At 39.3% G+C, this 22327-nt stretch overlaps 3 protein-coding genes across 3 annotated transcripts; 1 reads left to right on the top strand and 2 right to left on the bottom strand.

Moving 5' to 3' along the window:
• Positions 1-1128: 1128 nt before the first annotated feature.
• Positions 1129-4293, bottom strand: LOC144642750 (transmembrane channel-like protein 7). Its single transcript, XM_078501806.1, has one exon. The coding sequence runs from the start codon at positions 4200-4202 to the stop codon at positions 1935-1937; it is 2268 nt and encodes a 755-aa protein (XP_078357932.1). The 5' UTR covers positions 4203-4293; the 3' UTR covers positions 1129-1934.
• An 876-nt stretch (positions 4294-5169) lies between these two features.
• Positions 5170-18039, top strand: LOC144642804 (E3 ubiquitin-protein transferase MAEA-like). Its single transcript, XM_078501886.1, has 9 exons — positions 5170-5306; positions 11295-11480; positions 11712-11915; positions 12558-12680; positions 13195-13271; positions 13821-13935; positions 14167-14300; positions 14939-15128; positions 17764-18039. Exons 1-9 carry the CDS (start codon positions 5268-5270, stop codon positions 17863-17865), a joined length of 1170 nt encoding a protein of 389 aa, XP_078358012.1. The 5' UTR covers positions 5170-5267; the 3' UTR covers positions 17866-18039.
• Positions 18040-19858: 1819 nt separating this feature from the next.
• LOC144642815 (pyroglutamylated RF-amide peptide receptor-like) lies at positions 19859-22027 on the bottom strand. The gene has a single exon (XM_078501902.1). It carries the CDS (start codon positions 21843-21845, stop codon positions 20829-20831), a length of 1017 nt encoding a protein of 338 aa, XP_078358028.1. The 5' UTR covers positions 21846-22027; the 3' UTR covers positions 19859-20828.
• Between the last annotated feature and the right edge of the window lie 300 nt (positions 22028-22327).

Here is a 22327-nt window from a genome sequence, read left to right as displayed (position 1 = left end):
TGCGACAATCCCGAAACGTAATTTGGGATATAATTAAAACACTGGTCTTTAATCTTTCAATCAAACTTTGGTGGTTAACTGACAACAAAACAACAGATATTTCTCCCATAAAAATTGGTCTGTAGTACATGCATTTCTTGGAAATCCAATTCTCACTGAGAAAATAAAGCGATCCTTCAAAAACGAGCCAGTACAACTTGCCAGATAGGTGCGCATGCACGGTAGATAGACTATATACGTAAAATACTGAATAATGTGTCTTGGCAGACCCGTTGTGGTCAGCAGTCTGCGTTCTTGGTGTAGATTAAAAGTAAAGCCGGCCCTGGCCTGTTAAGTGAAAAATAATAGCACGCAAACATGTTTTGCGCAAATTATGCATCAACGGTCTTAAACACAGCAAAAGAAACCTTCAATAAAGGAATTAAGCAGATTAGTTGCTTGCCTTCTTACGGCGCGTTCGTTTGGGATATTCTGGAATAAGTATTATTCTGGGATATATTTCCGCTATTCTGCTCCTGGGAGCAGAATTTCAATAGCCGGAATGGAAATCCAAGTTTTCCGGAATTTGAAGAGCTGTCAAAGGAACGCTAACTCGCATTATTCCAAATATTCTTAGGGACGGACCATTATTTTTTTAGAGGGGGGATGAAAAATATTGAAAAAAATTGTTTGCAGGGCCTGGAAAGACAAAATAAATTGTTTGCAAAAACGATCTGCATAAACTAAACAAAAAAGTTTGCAGAGGTAAATTTTTCATCCCCCCCCTCCAAGAAAATAATGGTCCGTCCCTTATTCCGGATTGATCCCAAACGAACGCGCCCTTAAGGTGGATTTCCACTGACGCGTAAATATTTACGTACGTAAAACGCGCGTAAAAAAAGATATGTAGGCAAATTTCCACTGTCGCGTAAAAAGTAATAAAAAGCGTTTCCTTTTTACGCGCGTTGAACGTGCGTAAATGCCCGCCATACTGAATTATCAAGTTGGTGAATAGAGTGCGTGATTGTCGGCCATATTGGAGGAGTGAAACAATAAATTGTTTTTCCTTTGGGACAAAGTCATTAACATTTTTATGCAAATATCTTGTTGTTTGACTCTTCCAACATGGCTGCCATGAAAACACTTTGTACCACACGCTAGAAAAAGAAATGCGTGAATATGACCAAGAGGCATTTTATAAATACTTCCGAAAGACACCATCAATTAAAAGAAGATTTGAGGCGACCTTCCCGGATTCTCGGTTCAAAGCCTACGTGACCTGACGCCAGGCGTTTTCTTTCACTACTGCGTTCGTGTAATTTGGTTCTGTAGCCAGTTCTATAGATTATTTCTTGAAATGTTAAGACTTTCTCGATGAGAAGTGTTTCTACATCTGAATGTTTTCCCAAGTAAATCGATGGGCGATTTAAAACAAAATGGTTTTCCACATGGTAAGTAGTGTCATGTGACGAAATCCAAAAGTATGATTGGGTAAATCGTTGCGTAACCGCAGACAGCCGCGAAAAAAAATGAACTCGGTTCAACTTTTTTCAAAACCCCCAAAATCGCTACGTGCGTAAACGTGCGAGTCACGTGCGTAAATACCTGGAAAAAAACGTGGCATTGGAAATTGGACAACGTAAATTCGACGCACGTAATCGCGCGCGTAAAATTTCATTTTACGTACGTTAATAATTTTTACGCGCGTTTACGTGCGTAAACAAAAACGCGACAGTGGAAATCCACCTTTACTCAGCCACGCGTTTCACGCGTGGGCGCTTCCACGTTCAATAATATGTACAGCTTACACTCTAATTTTTGACATTGCTTTGTAGTATAACAACCCGCAGAAGCAGCTACATTTCATCACACGCGTTCTTAGTGGAAACGAGGCGAAAGGTCGCTGCATTTGGGGGCTAGTACAACTCTTCTAGAACTCCAAAAACATGCTTTGGTCAAGAAGACAGAGACAACATGAGAATGTCTTCTTCGCTGTATCTTTCCGTTTTCTGCTGTTCAGTTTTTTCGTCACGTGAGGACACCAGCTGTGAGAGAAGTACCTTCTTGTATTTCCCCTCGAAAATAAGATGTTCTTTTAACGTGCCAATCACGCGGCGATGCTCATGCGTCATGGAGCGGTAGTAATACAGTAGGCTAAACACGAAGATCATGGCGGGAAGGAGAAACGCCGCTGTACGCATAAATCGCAGTGCCTCGTGTATCCACTCGGGCCAGCTTGAGATGACGAAGGATAACTCGTCGATGATGAATTTACTTGTGCTGCATTCCGTGTTTTTAAACGGTCCGCAGTAAGACGTTGGTACTCTAGTCACGCCCCAGCCTACAAGACCTATACACATGAAAAACGTAAGCAGCAATAGAAGCGTGAATATTGAACTGAGCTTCGCGCCTTGGAATGGTTTGTCAGGAAGGCGGTTGTTGTGAAACAAGCTCAATTTCTTGATGTAGAAGAACACGATTAGCTTCAGGACCCCGAGGACTGGGAGAATGGGACTGAAAAATGTACCAATGAGAATCAAGCACTGTCCGTAAGCGAGATCGATGACATTGCGGGAAATGTCAAACTGCGCCATACCAATTCCTTTGCAACAACTGCAGTGTTCGTAAAGAAGTTTCCTGAGAGTCTCCAAGCCGATGGTGATTAGCAGCACTACAAAGAAATCAACCCACACAAGCATGTACATCTGCGCGGCAATCTCGTTCTCCCAACACTGTTCGCAGTGAGCCGATAACGGTGACGAGCTGTCCTGGATCCGATCATTAAGGTCTTTGTACAGGAGGATCATAAGCATGGCTATCGAAGGCAACTTGACAAAGATTCGCCGGAGAAGGTTCAGCCCCAGATCGAATTTGGGACCCCAGTCTTCAAAGACGGATAAAAACTCGAACAACGGCGGCAGAATAAGATTTGGGATCGTAATCGCCAGAGACAAAGAGGACCTTATCAGCATCTGTTCAAACTGGTTTCGACCTTCTTCAGTGACTTTTTTGCTGATAATCACGCCGAAGATGAGAACAAACGACACATACCAAAGCGCTGGGACTATGAAAAGGTTAATAGCAATCCTCGTGCCATACAGGACGGTCTTCTGCTTCTTTGTCCTGTTTTGAATGCGCCGTAATCTAGCTTCTTCTTCCAATTCGAAGCGAATATCTTGCGCGATTATTAGGTTCTTGTGCAAGGCAGCACCGCGCTCGGAAATACAGTAGTCCCACGCAGAAAAGATCCGGTTGCAGAAAGAGTTGAACACACCCTCGCTCTCGATATACCCCTGCCTTAGGCCGCTAGACGCACTTTGGATCATTGCAAGTAGGCAGAAGAGGAGGTAGGCACCGCCCGTAAGCAGGTAGGCTAGTGGTAAGAGGTATCTGACTCCCTCCTGCGATATGATAACATCAGATGGGTAGCTGCTGTAGAACATGATAGTGTTACTGATCCAGCCCTGGCCGGTAAAGAAGTCTAGCATCATAGAGAAAACGCCTTTGTCGGTCTCGTTCGCATCGGTGTAAGCAAAGTCGTACTTACAGCTTGTTGCGTTACTTGTGTTGTTTGCGTGACTGTTCGTCACGCTCTCGGTCGTGCCCGCGCAGATAACCAGCGTTGGTAAAGAAACAAAGCCGAATTCCACCAGAAACACAAATAAATTGAGAAACATGAGCCAGCGAAGAAAGACGAAATACGAGACTACGCCGCTTCCAAACTGCCCTTCAATATCTTTGAGATGTCCTCGCCAGAGCTCGAGCGAATAAAGCCACTCCTTAACTCTAGCCCTGAAGTGACTCCATCCCATTGCCACCCTCATTCGGAACACCTTCCACTTTGAAACCTTCTTCGGGGCTCTCTTCCGAAGGGAATCTTTAAACCGCCGCCTGAGCGACATCGGTAGAGGGACAGCTTTGAAATTCACCGTCTCTAAAACATCCTCGGGAAGTGAGAAACCTGAATCGGTAGCGTCGCTGTCCCGCTCCGCGGCGAATCCTCCCGGTTCACCTTTTCTAACTCTCTTCAAAGCGCCTGAGCGTTTTACTGTATTCCCAACGCTCTTTCGTCGAACAGTTGCTTGATTTCTCATCACCGTAGATGTGGAATGTCGTGCTAGACGACTTGGAAGCTCTTGCATATACATTCTTGTTTCAGTGATTTCTTCCTTTCCATCGTCTTCACTAACTAGAGGTTGCATCTCAAGCGATACGGCTTCCATTGTTAATAATAACGATGAGTTCTTCTTTCGGCTACACGTACGAATGTCTCACTATAAATTTTAGTTCTGAAATATTTTTACTGTCGGCGGTGACAATGTAGCCGAGGAATGTCATTTGACACCAAATAAACATTGACATATCAACAGTTGTGTGACTATTTTGAGTAAATTTTTAACTTGACTCACAAGCTGAGGAAACTGCTTAACAAGGAAAGCTCGATCGCAGAGAATTTTGAACTTGGAACGCTTTGTTGGACGAAAGATAATTTCAAACTAGAAAAAAAAAATCAGCTGAAGAAAAAAAGGCTCGATTACCAGCAGGCGCTGTTCGAGAAATCAGTCCGGCGGGAAAAAAAATCAAAACGCTGGTAAAACAAGTGCCCAAACAAAAATTTTGTAACCCTATAAAAACGTCTTAAAGATCCGGAGAGATGCGAGAGTCTTGCTGTCGGATCAAACAAGCACAAACACAAAGAAAAAGCAATTAGCAACAGTAGAAAAATTGCAAAATTCGTCCTAGGCCGGTGGTGACCCTATTCGGTGAAATGGCGAAATGAAGGAATGTCACTAGTTTGCTTGCAGTTACTCCGGTTTGCATGCGGTTAGCTTTCACTCCAGTTTGCTTGCGGTTTACTTTTATATGTCAATTAGGGCAATATACTATCACCATTCCGTCATTCTGGACCCATACCATTCCGCCATTCCGCCGGATAGGGTCATCCATGGGGAAGTGAGCCCTTGAGACTAATAAGAACTCAAAACAACAGCTTCAAAAAAATCAAGACTTGGGAGAACATCTAGTGCCCAAAAACTAAATTGTATAACCCAAGAGATCCGGAAATAAACTAGAGTTTACAGCAACAATAAACATATTGATAAAAGTTTGTGTGCGGGCGAGCCCTTCTCAACTGCTCGCGGGGAGACTAGTAATTAGTAACTCGCGAATGTCTGCGTGAGCTTAGCTTTGTAAGAAATACCGCTGATAATATTAATTTTTCGCAAAAACCGCAAAGGTAGAGGAACGACAGTTTGTTGTGAAGAAATTGACGCTTTTTCCTCGTAAATATGGCTGATATAAAGGCGCTAGAGTATTCCACCTTGAAGGTACGTAAACAGCAAAAATTTATGTTTGGCTTTGTCGAACTGAGCCAGTTTGTACGACTGTAGATGGTGTCGAAAGGGTGGTACAAAATGGCGGTGAATATTTAGACTCCGTTTTAACATTGTAGTAAACAGACATGTAAGCTAAAAATTAATGTTAAGTTCACATCTGCGTTAAGCACAATCTGATAACGAAAACTACTCCTTCCTTTTGTAAATGCGTTAGAATTATTATACACCTTAGTCTTACGCGTGTGTGCTCTGTACATTCTTTGGCATATTTGTTAATTTTCACGTTCCCTTGAGCAATAATTCAATTAAGCATACAAGCTTGAGCTTTATATACCAGGCTTATACATGGCTATGTTGGTATTCGAGGTGCTAGGCTAGCTCTATTGACAAAGAAAACATAGAAAATGACAACAAATTTTAAAATGGTTTCTTTAAATGTTCGGGGTTTGCGTTCCTCCGATAAGCGAAAAGCGATACATTTATGGATAACAAAACAAAAAGCTGATGTTGCTTTCCTGCAGGAAACATATAGCACAATTGAGGATGAACAATTTTGGAGAACACAATGGAAAGGCAAGATGTTGTTCTCGCACGGCTCAAATCACAGCAAAGGCACCATAATTCTAGTGAAACAAAACTTAGAATTCGAACAAAAAACAGTTTTTTGTGACCCTAGCGGTCGCTTCATATTTCTAGAAGCCGTTGTGCAGGGGAACCTTTTTTTATTTGTAAATATTTATGCTCCCAACAAAGTTCATGAACAAGAAGTGTTTTTCAAAAAGATCAGAAGCAAAATTGAAAGCTATGATTTCGATCCTAATAGAAAAGTTATAATGGGAGGTGACTTCAATATCTTTTTCGATGAGAATTTGGATTGCTTCGGTGGCAATCGAAAAATCAAAGATAGGAGCGTTAATGAAATTAAAGATATGATGTCAGAAAATGATTTAATAGATATATGGAGAATCCGTCATCCAGATGATAAACGCTTCACATGGAGACAAAAAACGCCGCTTATTCAACGTAGATTAGATTTCTGGCTTGTAAGCGATTCGTGCCAAGAAGAAGTTCTTGCTACAGACGTGATACCCGCAATAAAATCAGATCATTCAGCAATTTCTCTTCATTTCAAAAGCATAACAAATTATGATAGGGGACCATCCTACTGGAGGTTTAATTCGAGTCTGGCGGACGACCCTGTATACGCCGAATTTTTAAAAAATTCGTACCCTAGTTGGCTAGATGAGTATAGGGATATTACAGATAAAAGACTGTTATGGGACATAATCAAATATCGAATACGAAAGGAAACGATTAGTTATAGCAAGCGTAAAGCTAGAGACCGTCGTGATAAGTTATCTGAACTTGAAAAAAGCGTGAAAGAATGGGAAGAAAAGTGTAATGAGTTACCAACGGCTGAGAATCTTGCGAAACTTGAGGAGCAAAAAATAGAATATGAAGCTATGTATGATTATATAACACAAGGTGCTATGATTCGATCTCGCGCTAGATGGTATGAAAAAGGGGAGAAAAGTAACAGCTATTTTCTGCGACTTGAAAACTTTAATCATAACAAATCCTGCATAAGGAAAATAAAACAAGACGACGGAAATGTCATTACGGAACCTGCTGTTATTTTAAACCAGCTAAAGTCCTTCTATTCCACCTTATACCAAAACAACGGGGCGGATATTGATCAGGGCTGTGCTAAAATCTTCTTAGGAAACCCTGACATACCAAAACTAGACAAGGAAATGCAGATGAAGTGTGAGGGGAAATTAACTTTCAATGAATGTTATCGTTCGCTACTGAGTTTTCAAAATGGTAAAGCACCGGGAAACGATGGCTTGACAGTCGAATTCTACAAAGCTTTTTGGCCAGTTATAGGGAATCTGGTAGTGGGCTGCTTGAATGCAGCGCATGAGCATGGAGAATTATCAACGTCACAAAAATGGCTATTATTAAATTAATTGAAAAGAAAGATAAGGACAAGATGTATATAGCAAATTGGAGGCCTATCTCCTTAATAAATGTCGATGTCAAGATTGCGTCTAAGGCTTTAGCGAAGAGATTGGAATGCATTTTGCCTTTCATAATACACAGGAATCAAAATGCCTATGTCAAGGGCCGACTGATCTCCGATAGCACGAGAATTATTGATGACATCATGTCTTATACCAAAGTTAATGACTTAAGTGGACTGCTTGTCGCGATCGATTTCGAGAAGGCGTTTGACTCTCTTGACTGGGCTTTTTTAAATAAGGCCCTACTGGCTTTCAATTTCGGTGAATCTTTTATCAAGTGGGTAAGCACATTTTATTGTAACATTAAAAGCTGTGTTACAAACAACGGCTTCTCCTCCGTTCATTTTGACGTCAAGCAAGGAGTTAGGCAAGGTGACCCTTTGTCTCCGTACCTCTTCATTATTGCTCTCGAGATACTTGCTATAAATATTAGAAGCAGTAAAAATATTAAAGGCTTTAAACTTTCAGATAACGAAGAAATTAAGTTAACCATTTTCGCTGATGATCTGACGACTTTCTTGAAAGATAAACAATCTTTCGAAAATCTTTTAAAAATGTTGCGAGATTTTGGATGCTGCTCGGGCCTTAAAGTAAATAACGGTAAATTAGAGGCTCTCCATCTTGGCGACTCGTCCATAAAGCTTGATATCGGTATTAAAAATATGGATAAACCTTTAAAGATACTTGGCATCTTTTTCTCATATGATAAGAAGCAAGCTGTTAAATTAAATTTTGATTCAATCCTGGATTCGCTGAAAAAGACTCTTAATCTGTGGAAGTGGAGACATTTAACCATTCTTGGAAGAATTCAAATCATAAAATCGTTTGCTATCCCTAAATTCCTGTATAGAGCGTCGCAGTTACCTTTTCCAGATGACGTTATCAAGAGAGCGAATACGATCATCTACGAATTTATTTGGAAGGGTAAAGACAAAGTGAAAAGACGTGCTTTGATTAATAATATTGAGAACGGTGGATTAAGAATGATACATTTAGAATCCCTTATTCAAGCACAGAAGATATCCTTTTTGAAACGGTACTCTGATCCGGAAGATGGTGCCGAATGGAAACATGTTCTCAACTTTTTTCTACAGCCTGTGGGAGGCCCATACCTCTTAACATGCAATTTTGATCCAAGTTCTTTGAAAATTGCTATCCCCCCATTTTATAACGAATGTTTGACCTTATGGTCAAAATTAAATGGTTCAATGCCTGAAACAAGTGATGAAATTTTAAACGAAATAATTTGGAATAATAAACACATCTGTATAAATAATAAATCATGTTTTATTAGCGAACTGATGGATATAGGTATAAACAAAATTGGTGACATGATTAAACTGGATGGGACATGTAAATTTTTGACTTGGAATGATCTGCATAACAAAGGTCTTAAAATGAAAAACTTTCTTTTGTGGCAAGGTCTAATCGATGCAATACCAGTTAAATGGAAACAAGCTATTAAGTCCATGACAGGTCCTTATATCTTGAACTCGGATTCAAATGAATCCACTTTAACTATTAATTCAGTTAAAGTACCCACATCAAAAGTAAATTCCAAAAAACTGTATGGGAGTCTGGTCTCAAGGGTTTGTGAAAAACCAACAGCACAAAGGAAATTCGATGAAATGTTCCCTGACCCTAAGCGTGATTGGAGTAAAATATACAGCTTGCCTTTCCAGGTTGCGTTAGATGCGCACACAAGAGAATTTCAATACAAAGTGGTTAATAGAATCTTATTTACAAATTCTAAATTGTGTAAGTTTGGCTTGGTGGAGTCGCCTTTGTGCACCTTTTGTGGAGAGGAGGAAGAAACCCCTGAACATTTGTTTGCATTATGTTCTTATTCTAGTGCCTTTTGGAATGAAATTTTCAACTGGCTGCAACAGTGTGTCACTGGAATTAGTGTTGATTTGTCAGAAGTAGTCAATGTTATACTTGGTTTGCCTGATCTCGAGGAACATTTTATGGCTGTAAACCACATAGTTCTTATGGCAAAACAAACAATTGTACTTTGTAGGAAGAGATCTACTAATCCCAGTTTGAATGTCTTCCATGCTCTACTAAGGAAAACTATTAAAATAGAAGAATTCATTGCTAAGCAGAAAGATAAATTGCACCTCCATTTAGTTAAATGGGAAAATTTTTTAGATAAACTTATTTAAAGTAAATGTATGCAACGTCTGCCATTTTTCGTTCTTTTTTTGAATTTATTTATTTATTTTTTTTGTTTGTTTGTTTTGTTTTTTGTTATTTTTGTTATTTTTTTTGTTATTTATTTATTTATTTATTTTTTTTTAGCATAACTGTTTCCAGAGTAATTGTAGTAGTATTTCAAAATTAAAAATTTTAACTGTAGTGCACCCGTAACTATGTATTTTTTCAAAGTGTAATTGTACTTCAAACTTCTGTATCTGTATCTATATCTGTGCTTGTAACTGTATATTTAATTTAATAAAGTATTAAATTATAAAAAAAAATAAAAAAAAATAAAAAAAAACTATGCAGAAGCGTGAAAAAGAAGGAACTGCAGTTATTCTTGTGAGAGTGTAGGACACATTTAAAACGTACAAAATCTAGCACAGCTTCCTACTTTTGTATACTGTATTTTCTCGGTTATAAGGCGCACCGTTTTTTCAAGGAAAATGTGTTTTTTCTTAGGAAGTTTTTGCCAAAATTGGGGTGCATCTTATAGCCGAGTATTTTCGACCAACAAAATCTTATGGTCGCCATTTTACCCGAATTTGCAGTTAAAACCAGAAAAAAGAAAACTCTTAGTGTTGGTCATTGACTTTACACCTCTAGAACAAGAAACAGCAAGTTTTTTTTTAAGCTAAATACTTCAGACACTTTAATAAAGTATTTCATTCAACGTGAAGTTTATTATCCGGTATTGACGAGTTGACAAGTTTTGGTAACAACTGCTTATGTCAGCATTATGTTGAAACAGACGAAGAAAATCAAGCATACTCATATTAAACAAACCTTTCTCATTGTGGAAAGTTGATAAATGACTTTAGAAGACAAGGAAAACATCAAAAAAAAAGCCTGAGAATCATTGAAAACCACTCGATAAACAAAGTATGAAGCGATACGAAGCATGCTTGAGAACTTGGTAACGAAGCTACAAACTCAGTGCCAAGATCGAAGCTTAAACAATGGAAAAGATGTTTACCTCGAGCAAATTTACCCTTGTAGCAGCAAGAAATCTTACCTCTTTACTTGAAAAATTTGCCAAGGAGTATAAGCAACATATAAAGATTTAAATTCTGTAAGGAGAACTGTCCTTAAATTGATGACTGCATCTTTTTAATTCCCCAACTCATGGTGCGTCTTATAACCGGGTGTTTTCGGAAAATTTTTTGTTTGGAAACTTAGCGTGACAAAGTTGCCAAGTTTGGCGTGTGTCTTAAAACCGAGTGCGCCTTATAACCGAGAAAATACGGTAATTTGTCAGTTTATGTGAGACTTACATGTATCTTACAAATGTGACCTCAAGGGAGTTTTAAAATTGGGCATTTACTAAAAGCCAAAACAGTAATACCAAACCAACAAAAAGAAAACAAATTAAAACTGTTATTTAGGACACAGGCAGCCCAAGCCCAAGATGTGAGGAGTTATAATAATTAATGATAATCATTTGAATATTCGTGAAACGAGACTCTCGCCTTGCGGCATATGGAGTGTTGTGTTACAACGGTTTGTATTAATTTTATAAATGGTTTGTGTGGGAAAGGCGTATTTGGATTTATAGCTGGATATTAAGATATTTTGACAATAAAGTCAACTTTCCTCAATGTCTTGTTGTCTTGTATGTTGTAATGTTGTTTGTCAGGTTGATACGAACTCTCTTAGGCGAGTTAACTATGACTTTCTGAGTTTCCACTGCACTTTTTTGACATCACATTTCATCCTAAATTAACGTAAACACATACTAAATAATTATTATCCACAGGTTCCTTATGAAATTCTCAACAAAAAGTTTCGAGCAGCACAGAAGGTGATTGACAGAGAAGTCTCACTTGTCGTCAATGCAACAAATGATTTGACCAGCAGTCTTGGTAGTGTGCCGGTCAAGGTTGGAGAGATCACTGGCTTCCTGGATGGTGTGGTGCAAAAATTACAATCATTAAAAAGAAAGGTAAATTAAAGAGATGCGGATACTGTAATTATTGCAAACTTGTGCTTTTAATCATTTTATTTTCATTTTTGAGTTGGAAAATACCACTTGAGACAATTAAGAAGAGTTCTAATTATTAGTGAAAAAGGAAGAAAGAGAGCCTAAACAGTGACCCTGTAACTAATTAATCAGAGGCTTTATAGATGTTTTTGTTGTATTTGACAATGGTCTGTCCACCTCTTTTCTTTTCAGTCAGAAGAGTGTCTTTCCCAAGAAGAAGCTTGTTTACGGCACTGCTGTGCACGTCTAGACCACATCAAAGAACATGCAGACGAGCGGAAGAGTGCTGTTGTATTATGGAAAAAGAAACGTCTGGATCGAATGCTAGTGGATCATTGTCTTAGATCTGGGTACTATGAAACTGCCATTAAACTTGCTAAAGATTCTCAAATTGAGGTAGGTTTTCTAGTGTGGAATTTGTAACTTTAATAGTTTATATTTCTAGTAAGGATCTGCATACAGTGTGCAAAGAAGTGTATGTCGGATAGCCCGGGACCAGTGGTGTTTTGTGGCCAGGCTAGTGGATTTTTTCCTTGACTTGCCTGACAGGCAAGTGAAAGTTTTTGGGGAAATTTTTTGAGGAAATTAATCATACTTAAATAAGGATTTTTTCCAGCTAGTTAAAATGACTTTAAGGCTTGTACATGTACATCCTGGCTACAACTTGCCTGAAGCGAAAGCTCGAAAATTGAATTTCTTTGCAGCCTGTCAGCATAATTTGCATCCATTAGCCCATCAGGGCTGGCTTGATTGGGAGTCAAGTGCTTTGAACATTACCACTACTAACAACACTCTTGTAAATTGGCGACTAAAATTTTGGAGTTGGCCACGAAATATTGGAACTGACTAAAATTGAGAAGAAGGTTTGAAAGAATGAGCTTAATTAAGCGACTAAATTTTTCACCAGCGACCAAACTTGAGCAGTTGGTGGCCACTAAGGAAAAAATAAACTTGTAGGGTTGCCTTAAAACAGCAAAAAATGGCTTAAAGTAAGGCTTCACTTTAGTTCGCTTGACTGTCCATTTTCTTTCTCTCTAGGATTATGTGGATATTGAATTATTCTTAGTGTCAAGAAAGGTTGAGGAATCCTTACTGAGGAGGGAGACAGGACCTTGCTTAGCCTGGTGTTATGAAAACAAATCCAAGCTAAGGAAATTAAAGGTGTGTGTTCTGTACACCTACATGTACAGTGTAATCATTAGTGGTATGCTTCATAAACACATGAAACAATGCATGCGCATTAAACAACCCTTTGAACAAGTGAACCTTTGTCCAAGACTTATACAATTTAGATAAAGTCATTATAACGGGAAATTTTAGTTGCCAAAATATATTATTTTTAAAATGTATGTGCCCAAAGAGCATTGGAATGAAACAAAAGTTAACGGCCATGTTTTCCTGGGGAAAAATTGATTATTTAATATATTATTATAATTATTATTATTATTAATCCCCAATTCCCTCTATGAGACACCTGCATGGAATAATCATGGTACAGTGAAGTTGTATTCAACAAAACAAGTTGAAGACTTGGCAACACTGAATACAACTGCCATGATTGTCTGCAGTTTATACATGTATCTCATAAAGAGAACTAGCGATTAATTATTATTTATTATTATGATTGTTCAAGTGTTAAAATTGTTTTTTTTTTATTACATACTTTTATGTTCAGAGTAACCTTGAATTCAATGTGAGAATGCAGGAATTTGTTGAGCTGGTACGAAGAGGTGACAAAATGGAAGCAGTTAGGTAAGTTTGTGTTCTAGAAATAAAAGAACAAAAATAAAAACAGTAATGATACATTGTACATTAACAGGACTGTGTACACAGGCCTTTTATTGCTTTACTGTTGTATTTCTCATTTTTAGTGAAGTTGCCCTTGCAGTACAACAGGGTTACTGTATTTTTACAAGTAACACAATTATTTCTATGCATTTTAATAGTTCCACCATCTGCAAAAAATCGTACCGCCCCCACCCACCTTCCCCTCGGACCCCCCTCCCCCCCCCCAAATAGAAAAAAATAATAATAATAGAACTGCAGAACTTGTGGAACTTGTAGGTACAACAAAACTCTGTCTGGGGATGTTATTTGATGGACTACATGTACATGTAGTTTGCAGCCCTTCCAAGGGCCCCGAAGTGATACTCCTAGTCATTTCATGCTATGGAAACAAGAGTTGCTTGCTAGCCAGAAGAGACACCTATTGTAGGCTTGTAGTCAGACTCGAACCTATCATGTACTGGCTTGAACAGCTGTTCAATCCTCATGCGGACGGTGTTCTGTATCATGTTACAGGTATGCCAGAAAGCACTTCCCTCCTGCAAATGTTGATGGCACCATGACCAAGGAAATCCAGAGAGCCATGGCTTTACTGGCCTTTAAACCTGAGACAAGCTGTTCGCCTTACAAGGTGGGTACATGATTGTACATAACAATCCTAAATGAATAATCATGTGCATGATTAAATCCATTCATTAACCATGACTTGTTTTGCAAGACCGAGAAAAGATCAAAACATTCAGAAACACAAGATACCAAATGGAACTTGACATTGCACACTTTTTTATCTTATTACAATCAAGTTAGCTATTACTTTCATTTTTTCTTACAACTTGCTTGATAAAAATTAATTTTATTGCAGGAGTTGTTTGACTTGGAAAGATGGGGTCAACTGGTCATGCAGTTTAGAAGGGAGAATTTTCAACTTCATCAACTTAATGATCAGTCAGTATTAGCGGTTACTCTCCAGGCAGGACTGTCCGCTCTCAAGACGCCGTATCCTTTTGTTTTTAAATAAGACTCTGCTTATTAACTTGTGTTAAAAATTTAATAGTAAAAACCTTTGATATAGGGTTTGACATTGTACGTCAAAGTCTCAAATTCTTAAAAAAGTATGGAAATTGGCAAAGTAGTTATCCAGATCTGGAAAAAGTACATGTATGAAAATAAATGTAAAGTCTGAAAAAAAAAAATGTTAAGAAGCCTTGAGTTTTTTTCCAAGCTGCAACAAGTGTGGAAATCTTTGTGAGTACATGTACACTGTAGTACATGTAAACCTTGGTCAAAATGGTTTATAATGCAAACCCCCGAAATTAACCCGGAGTTTCTCCCGATGTGAGCTTGAAGTTTTACAACGAGTGTAAAATATATTATTATGTTTATTAGAAATGTATAGCAGTAATGTACTAAGGGCCAGCTGCTGGCTAATTTCACAGACTGAAAGAGAACTTAAATCCGGCTGAAATTTTAGATGGAACTTTAGAGCTGCCAAGGCTAGAAAAGCCAGCTGGGCTTGTTGATGACCTGGCGTAGTGTTTTCTTAGCTACATCCCTGGTATAAAATAATACTCGTGTAATCAGTGTACAACCTTAGTAGGTATACAATAATTTTATGTATTCTTAACTGTTGATAGTCATTGCTACCAAGAAGGACACAAGAGTTCTGAGTGCCCTGTCTGCAGCCATCCACTTAACATTTTAGGTCGCCCTCTACCCTATGCCCACTGTGCGCAGTCTAGATTGGTGTGTCCCATGTCAGGTCACATCATGAACGAGAACAACCCACCCATGGTGCTGCCTAATGGATACGTGTATGGAGAGAATGTGAGTATACAGACTTGGGGGGTGGGGGTGAAGGGCAGGGGAGGTAAAAAAGCCTGTTGTCGAGTCTAGAGGCCCATCCAACCATCCAAACTGGAGCTTATCCTGGTTTCTATATCATTAAGCGGCCAGGAGTATTTCTACTCCCCCCCCCCCTGGATGTGATGCTAGTTCATTACATGGCTACCCCTAGAGGGGTGGTACACATACAATCATGTACTTGTAAAATTCACTGGAACCCACTGATACACCTAGATGGAGAGAGGCACTATGAGAGTGAAGTGTATTGTGCAAGAACACAATGCAGTTCCCTGGCCAGGGCACAAACCCAGACCACTCGATCCCGAGTCTGACCCACCCCTAGCAGGCTAATTATGGGCCACCACACCTTTCAGGGCAGGGAGGACCCATGTTAAAATGATGGGAGTGCTCATGGAATATACATTTATAAAACACTCTAAAAGGTACCAGATTCATGTTTGACAGGCTTAGCTCAAAAGGCTAAAAGATATGACAAGCACTCCTACATCTTTAATTGCACATGATTTCCCTCCTCTCCTGGGAAAGAGACCACTTTGCTAATTAACAAATGGTAAACGCCATAGCGTGCACTATTGAGTTATTGATGTACGCGGTAGGTTGCTTAGCACAAAAGAAGTGTAAGAGTCTCACAAGGCAATAGCCGAATGCGACTCTAGCTTCTTGAGTGAGGATTTAGCAGCACTTTCCTGTGCCATGTAGCATCAGATCAGCGTGTGCGCTCAGGTTGAAGGCATACGTCATTGTACACCAATGGCAAATAGTAGACGCTAACAGAGCGCCCACTTCTCTTCACTTGTGCTATAAATCCTTTCGTCATTCATTCACAAGAGACATTAACATCTACATGAAACGGATCTGTATGTAGATGTACTTCACAAAGACATCAGGTAATGAGAAGATAGAAAGTCATCAGCTGGTGCTTTTGTGCTTTTGTCTCGATTCGAAAGATTAGTATGCTTGTTGAACCGATCAAATATAATTTCTTTGGCCGCTCTGGGTTCAGACGAAATTTACCGCCAGAAAGCCGTGCAAAGATCGATCAATAAATGTCGAAACGTTACTTTACTTGACTCCCGGCATAGCAAATCGAACCCAATCGAACTAAATTTCAATCGAACTCAATTCATGGATTGAGTTCGATTGAGTTCGGCAATCGAACCAAATCGAACTCACCGAAAAGGAAAATATTCAATCGAACGTTCGACTTTCGAACTCTTGATTTTTGTATAACCGGGATTGAAAATCTATAACCAGATCTTAGAAGATCGAGTTACTTCAGCCCGGAGTTTAGCACGTGGGTTGTAAGCCTCAAATACGTAATAAAGCATTCCTACCAGGAATGCTACTTTGACGTCAAGGATGGCGAAGATTTCAATGTTTTAAAAAAATCGCATAATAAATTTTGCATTGACTGAAAAACTCGAAAAAAAAAAAAACAGGTTCCAGATGGGATTTGAACCCACGACCCTCCGTGATCTATTTTAAAAAATCGGCGAGAAAGGCCGTGCATTCCGAATTGCAAACGAGCGCGGACAATTAGGTCACCTTCAACGTGAACTAGTTTCTTCCCTGTGGCAAGTAACACACGGAATTGTCAATTTGCAATTGTAATTAAGTTAGCTTAAAAAGGAAATGGTGCAATAATTCTTGAATACATACGCTGAAATAACAATATTTTTGTTTTGTTCAGTTCTGTTCTCTAGCTTGACTGCGGGCAGGGGTTTCTGTTATTAGCTGTTGTTGAATAAACTAAAAAAGCGCAAGAAAAACCTGCTTTCGACGGGATTGCTTTGTATGTAAGCTTCTAGGTTTCCCAGAGCCAACCGAACGTAATCCATTGTGTTCGAATTAGTTCGGTTACCGAACTCAATCGAACCCAATCTGATTGATCGGGTTCGATTTGTTCGGAAATCGTACTCACTGAAAGTCCGATGTTCGATTTTGTTCGATTGCCTAACTCAATCGAACTCAATCCATGGATTGAGTTCGATTGAGTTCGATTGAGTTCGATTTTCGAACGTTCGGTTAGCTATGCCGGGTTGACTGGAAACCTTAAGAAAGCCACGGATGAAATGATTTCGATTTTAAACATACAACTTTGAATAAAACTTTTGCTTTGGAATACAAGCGATTTTTTGGGGAAGAAAGAACTCGCTTGAATGGCCGACATGTCAAACATCACATTACCTGTTTTCAACCACAGGTAATCTTTGTTAGGCGATGTTCGCTTGCTTACTGTTTCTTCATGTATGGTTAACAATGGGTAATTAAAATCTCGAGAGAAGTTAGAGCCGTGAACTTGCAGTTTTTTCAAGCGTCTCGCGAGACGAGTGTCTAGTCTCGAGAGACAAGACTCTCGTCTTGCAAGAGAGTGGTAACTTACCACCAAATCTCAGAATCCAAAATCAATAGATGTAATTATGTGGAAACCCCCTCCCACCCCCCTCCCACTACCTTTTTTGGGGGTGTAGAGACACAAAAAGCCCCTCCCTTTCCTCCCCCTGACAGTTCAAGGTCTATATCCGCCACTGATCAAGAAGCAGAATTATGCATTTTGTTTGAATTTTGATCTTTTTTTTTTATCCTTCTTTTTCAGGCGTTACGTGGGATGGCAAATGAAAACGATGGCCATGTCAAATGCCCTAAAACTCAAGAGACTTTCCGCGTGGATCAAGCTGACAAAGTGTACGTCATGTAGGAACAAAAAACCCCTTGACTGAACCACTTGAAGTGGTGCTGAATGACTCAGTTGTATGGTTTAGAAATGTTGTTACTTACCATGGCTTGCTCTCCAAAAAATGGATTTTTGTGAACTGGCAGGGGTTGGAGCATTCAAAAGGCCCATTCAAGAGCCAAGCAAGAATTTCTTTAACCGAGCAATTGTACATTTCTGGCTATACTCATGCCAAAGAGTTTCAGTTCCTATTCTTGATAAGTTGACCCGTTGGCTTGCCCTGTTGCTTGGCAACCATGTGCTGAGGCAGTTGTCAGACAAACTTTTTGCGAGTTACAGTAACTGCATTTTCCAGAAGAGATGAAATAAAAGACTCATTATCTGTTAACGTGACAACATCCATTCTTGAAAAACTCCAGCAGGTTTCCACGTGTAAAGTGGAGTTCTTAACATTATTTTAGAGAAAACTGACATTAAATAAGAATATTGGGTTCGCAGGGACTCGGAAGTTTAGGCACTTTCTATATTTTTGCTTACTTGTAATTGCCGTTGTACGTTCCGCTTAGACCTTTAATATATTTTTTACTGGAACTGAACCCTGTTAATAATACATGACCACCAACAGGCGCCTAAATCTGATTTGGTAAACGGGGTGTTCTTGATATCATTACATGAGTGCATAAATTAATTAATTCACCAAATAAACAACATGTTTAGCATCATCATCATCTGCTTCCTTATGTCTCCTCTGGGAGAATAGGGCCTTCAACATGTTTAGCAGTACAGTTAAAAACCCACTTTACGACCAGCTTGTTATTATCGCCACTATATTTTAGCCTGAACAGAAGCTCAATCAGTCATTTCCTTATTTGCATGTAAAGAATTTCTTTATATGGCTACTCTGTTAACACAGCCAGAATTTTGTGTTCTGTTGGTGACCAAAATATTAGGGTTCCACTGTACTTTGAAAATGATTGTGGTGGTTTCGGGAAGGGGGGGGGGAGGGGGGGAGGGAGTGTAGGTATTTTAATAAATAAAAAAAAGATCTTCAGAACTGACATTAAATAAATGCTTGTATCCAGGAAGAAGAACTCCTGAATAGAGTTTGAAGGCAGAAGGGTTTTCGATATTTCACTGATGTACTTCCTTGGTACACTGATGCACTGATGTAAATTAAATTTCGAAGCGTTACTTTACTTGACTGGAAACCCTGATTTAGAAAGCTACGGACGAAATGAAATACAAGCGATATTCGAGGAAGTAAAAACTCGCTTGAATGGCCGCCATGTCAAACGTCACATTTATCTGTTTTCAACCACGGGTAATCTTTGCTAGGAGATGTTCTCTCGCTAATTGTCTCTGCATGTATGGTTAAAAATGGGTAATTAAAATCTTGAGAGAAGTTAGAGCCGTGTACTTGCAGTTTTTAAGCGTCTCGCGAGAGGGTGGTAACTTACTTTTGAGCGATACTGTAGTTTGGTTTAATAGAGGCGAGGCCATTATGAAGTCTACTGAAAGAGTAGGGTGCATGGTTTCGTGAGTCTTGCTACTTGGGGAGTGTGGGCGAAGTGCATACATGTAATTGGTGCGTTCTGAGTATAGAATTATATGTTCCTTAATTACTTGTATTTTTAAGTCACTTTGATAACCAGAAATAAATATAACTAAAGAAACTATTAACAGTGTGCAACTATAGCATTTTTTAATGACTGGATACAACAATTATTCTTATAAGTGTTATGTTGTCAGTCAGAGCAAGTCGGAGATTTTTGTCCAGATTTTACAAAAGTCCTTTTATCAAAACATCTAGTTTTTCAATTGAGAGTATTTTAATGTAGCAATACAAATTTAAAACGTTTAATTAAAAGACGTCAATTACCTCAATTTTAATTTATTCCCATTAATTTAAAATCTCCGATCAACGCGCATAACTAAATAAACAGGATAAAGTGCAATCAGTTATTTATTTTCAACTACACCATGTTTATAGTGTATTTGCCATTTCTAATTACCGTGTATCTATAAAGGCGTGAAAAGCTTTTTACAATTATACATAAGATAAAACATGTTTTCCGGTCAGTATTTAGTAACAGTGAGAGAAACTAAACACGGAACTAAAAAATCAAAAACACAGTGGCACCTCGTAACACAAGCCCGGGCCAAACGAGGATGAGAGTTGACTCTCGCGAGTGTTCACGTCAACTCTCATCGACTATCATCAACTCGGGCCAAACGAGAGAAATTTATCATCGACTCTCATGAAAAACTTGAACACTAATCTTTTAAAGTCGATAAGAGTTGATGAGAGTTCCATGCCAAACGAAAGTGAAAGTTTGAACTCGTCAACTTTCATTCTCGTTTGGCCCGGGTTTAAGGTTAGTGAGGTAAGGTGGAGTTAAAATAAAGCCAAGACGTTGTTTTTGGCACCAGAGAAATTGCTGTTATTCCATCTGAATAAAACAAAACGACTAAGCGATTGCATTGAAAATTTTACAGGAACCGTAATGTTGACAACGCCCAGATTACTTGTTTTAATACTATTTACATTTAATATTTTCTTCAAATTACAAGCCAACCACAATAGTTATGAGAAATGAACCTTATAAACGGACGATTTTCCAGTAGAATCCCGTTTTCTCGAACCCTTAATTACTTGAAAATCCCGCTATCTCGTTCTCGAATAAATTTTCGTTAACCTTGGATAGTACTTCCCTGTAATTTTACCCCAGATTTCTCGGAACAATTTTTGTTTTTCCTGGAGGTTGGAAAAATCGTGATTTAACTAAAGTTCACTGTTCATGTAGAATTGTTCTGTTATTTTTCACCACTCGATTTGACCGCTTTAACTTAGGCATTTCCTTTTGAAGATTCTTGGTTGCAACTGGGAGTAACCTCAATCTTGCTCGTGGAGTCATCCTCAATAAATCCCGGGGGGAAGGCAATGTTGATACACCGTTATACAGACAGACTGAAAGAGCGTGTTCCGTTCAAGCCGTGGGACCCCTACTCACGAAATGAGTCACTTGTGTTCGGCTCGAAGTCTTGTTGGAATATTTATCTGTAGAGGTAACTTGCTTGGCGGGGCTGATTCTGCAACGCCTTCGCGTGCAGGAAAACGGCAACAAAGCCAACATGTGCTTCCGAAAGCGGTCACTCTGCCAGCTGTATAACACAGGATTGATGGCAGAATTGAGAGTAACCAAGACGATGCTGGTTGTGTGAATGGCGGAGTAAAGTTGCTGCGTGCTAAATGACGAGAAGACGTAGACAACGAGAACAGGAATCCAACAGACGGAGTAAATCGCACTGACCGTGACCACGAGCCGAGCGGATTTCTTGCAGTATCGCAACTTGTTTCGTTGTGCCAAGGTTGATTTAGCCGTGGGACGAAACCACAACTTGTACACTAGCTTGGAATACAGATAAATCATGATTGTGATTGGTAGAACACCATACACCACAGCGCAGAGAGGGCTATGGACCTGAGCGAAGTTAGCGGCGGGCCATTGGAAGAGGCAGAATTCGCTGACAGGGTCATAGCGCGCGTACAGGAAAAGAGGCATGTTCCACGAAACCGCTAAGAACCATCCTAAGGCGACAATGCGTTTCAGCTTGGCGGTTGTTATTCGTTTACGTTCGTCGTATGGGAATTTGATAGCAAGGTAGCGCTCCAAGGCGATGCAGACGAGCGAGAAAGCCGATGACAGCGCGCCAACCCAGACAAAAGCTTCGCCGGTGAAAATTTGGCAAATTACGTTGCCGGCTGTTCCCTTCGGGTGTTCAAATATCAGGGTGAAGATGTATCGAGCCGCAATAAACACAGCTACAGTTATGTCAGCAGCGGCTAGGTTCACCAGAAGGTAGTTCATTGGTGTTCGCATCACCCTGTTACGGAGGACGACCAGGCAGACCAGGCTATTGCCAATTAGGTCAGCGATTACCAGGAAGCAGAACGCTGTGGTGATGCCGATCTGGGCTGCCTCAGAATACTTGTAAAGTGACATCTTTGTAGTTGACTTCACTGCTAGCTGATGGATTAAAATAAATTAAGGTTTACTGTATAGCTTATCTGATATTTTCCCCAACTTGTTCAACATAAAAATCTTACCGCACAGTTTTTTTCAAAACGGTGATTTTGAATTGTAGCTGAGTAAGAAATGGTGATAAACTTCTTCAGGCCGGGAGGTTAAACCAGAAAATACTGTTTACACAATTCATTGGGCAAACTCGTCGGGCAAACGAATTAATATACCAGTATATGTTTAAAATTTCGAGTAAAACGTTGTTTGGAAAAGAACTATCAATAAAACAGAGCGGCTAAATGAATAAATTGGACGTTGTGCACGCCACAACTAGCCTATTTAGTTTGACTGTTCTTTTTTCTGTCTTCAATTTCGCAACAGTACAGGAAACTAAACAAATAAAATAAATCTTATGTTTGGCAATTTACTCAAAAGCGTTGTTAACGCCATAAGTTCTAGTGTTA

Source organism: Oculina patagonica, chromosome 2 (genome assembly GCF_052425735.1).
Source record: "Oculina patagonica isolate OP01 chromosome 2, crgOcupat, whole genome shotgun sequence".
Lineage (NCBI taxonomy): Eukaryota > Metazoa > Cnidaria > Anthozoa > Scleractinia > Oculinidae > Oculina > Oculina patagonica.
This window is presented reverse-complemented; position numbering and strand designations above follow the sequence as displayed.

Coding starts and splice junctions, on each gene's coding strand:
- LOC144642750 (XM_078501806.1), bottom strand. CDS start 4,202: ATGGAAGCCGTATCGCTTGAGATGCAACCTCTAGTTAGTGAAGACGAT.
- LOC144642815 (XM_078501902.1), bottom strand. CDS start 21,845: ATGTCACTTTACAAGTATTCTGAGGCAGCCCAGATCGGCATCACCACA.
- LOC144642804 (XM_078501886.1), top strand. CDS start 5,268: ATGGCTGATATAAAGGCGCTAGAGTATTCCACCTTGAAG. Junction 11,481..11,711: donor TACAATCATTAAAAAGAAAG/GTAAATTAAAGA, acceptor TTTTCTTTTCAG/TCAGAAGAGTGTCTTTCCCA. Junction 13,936..14,166: donor CAAGCTGTTCGCCTTACAAG/GTGGGTACATGA, acceptor ATTTTATTGCAG/GAGTTGTTTGACTTGGAAAG.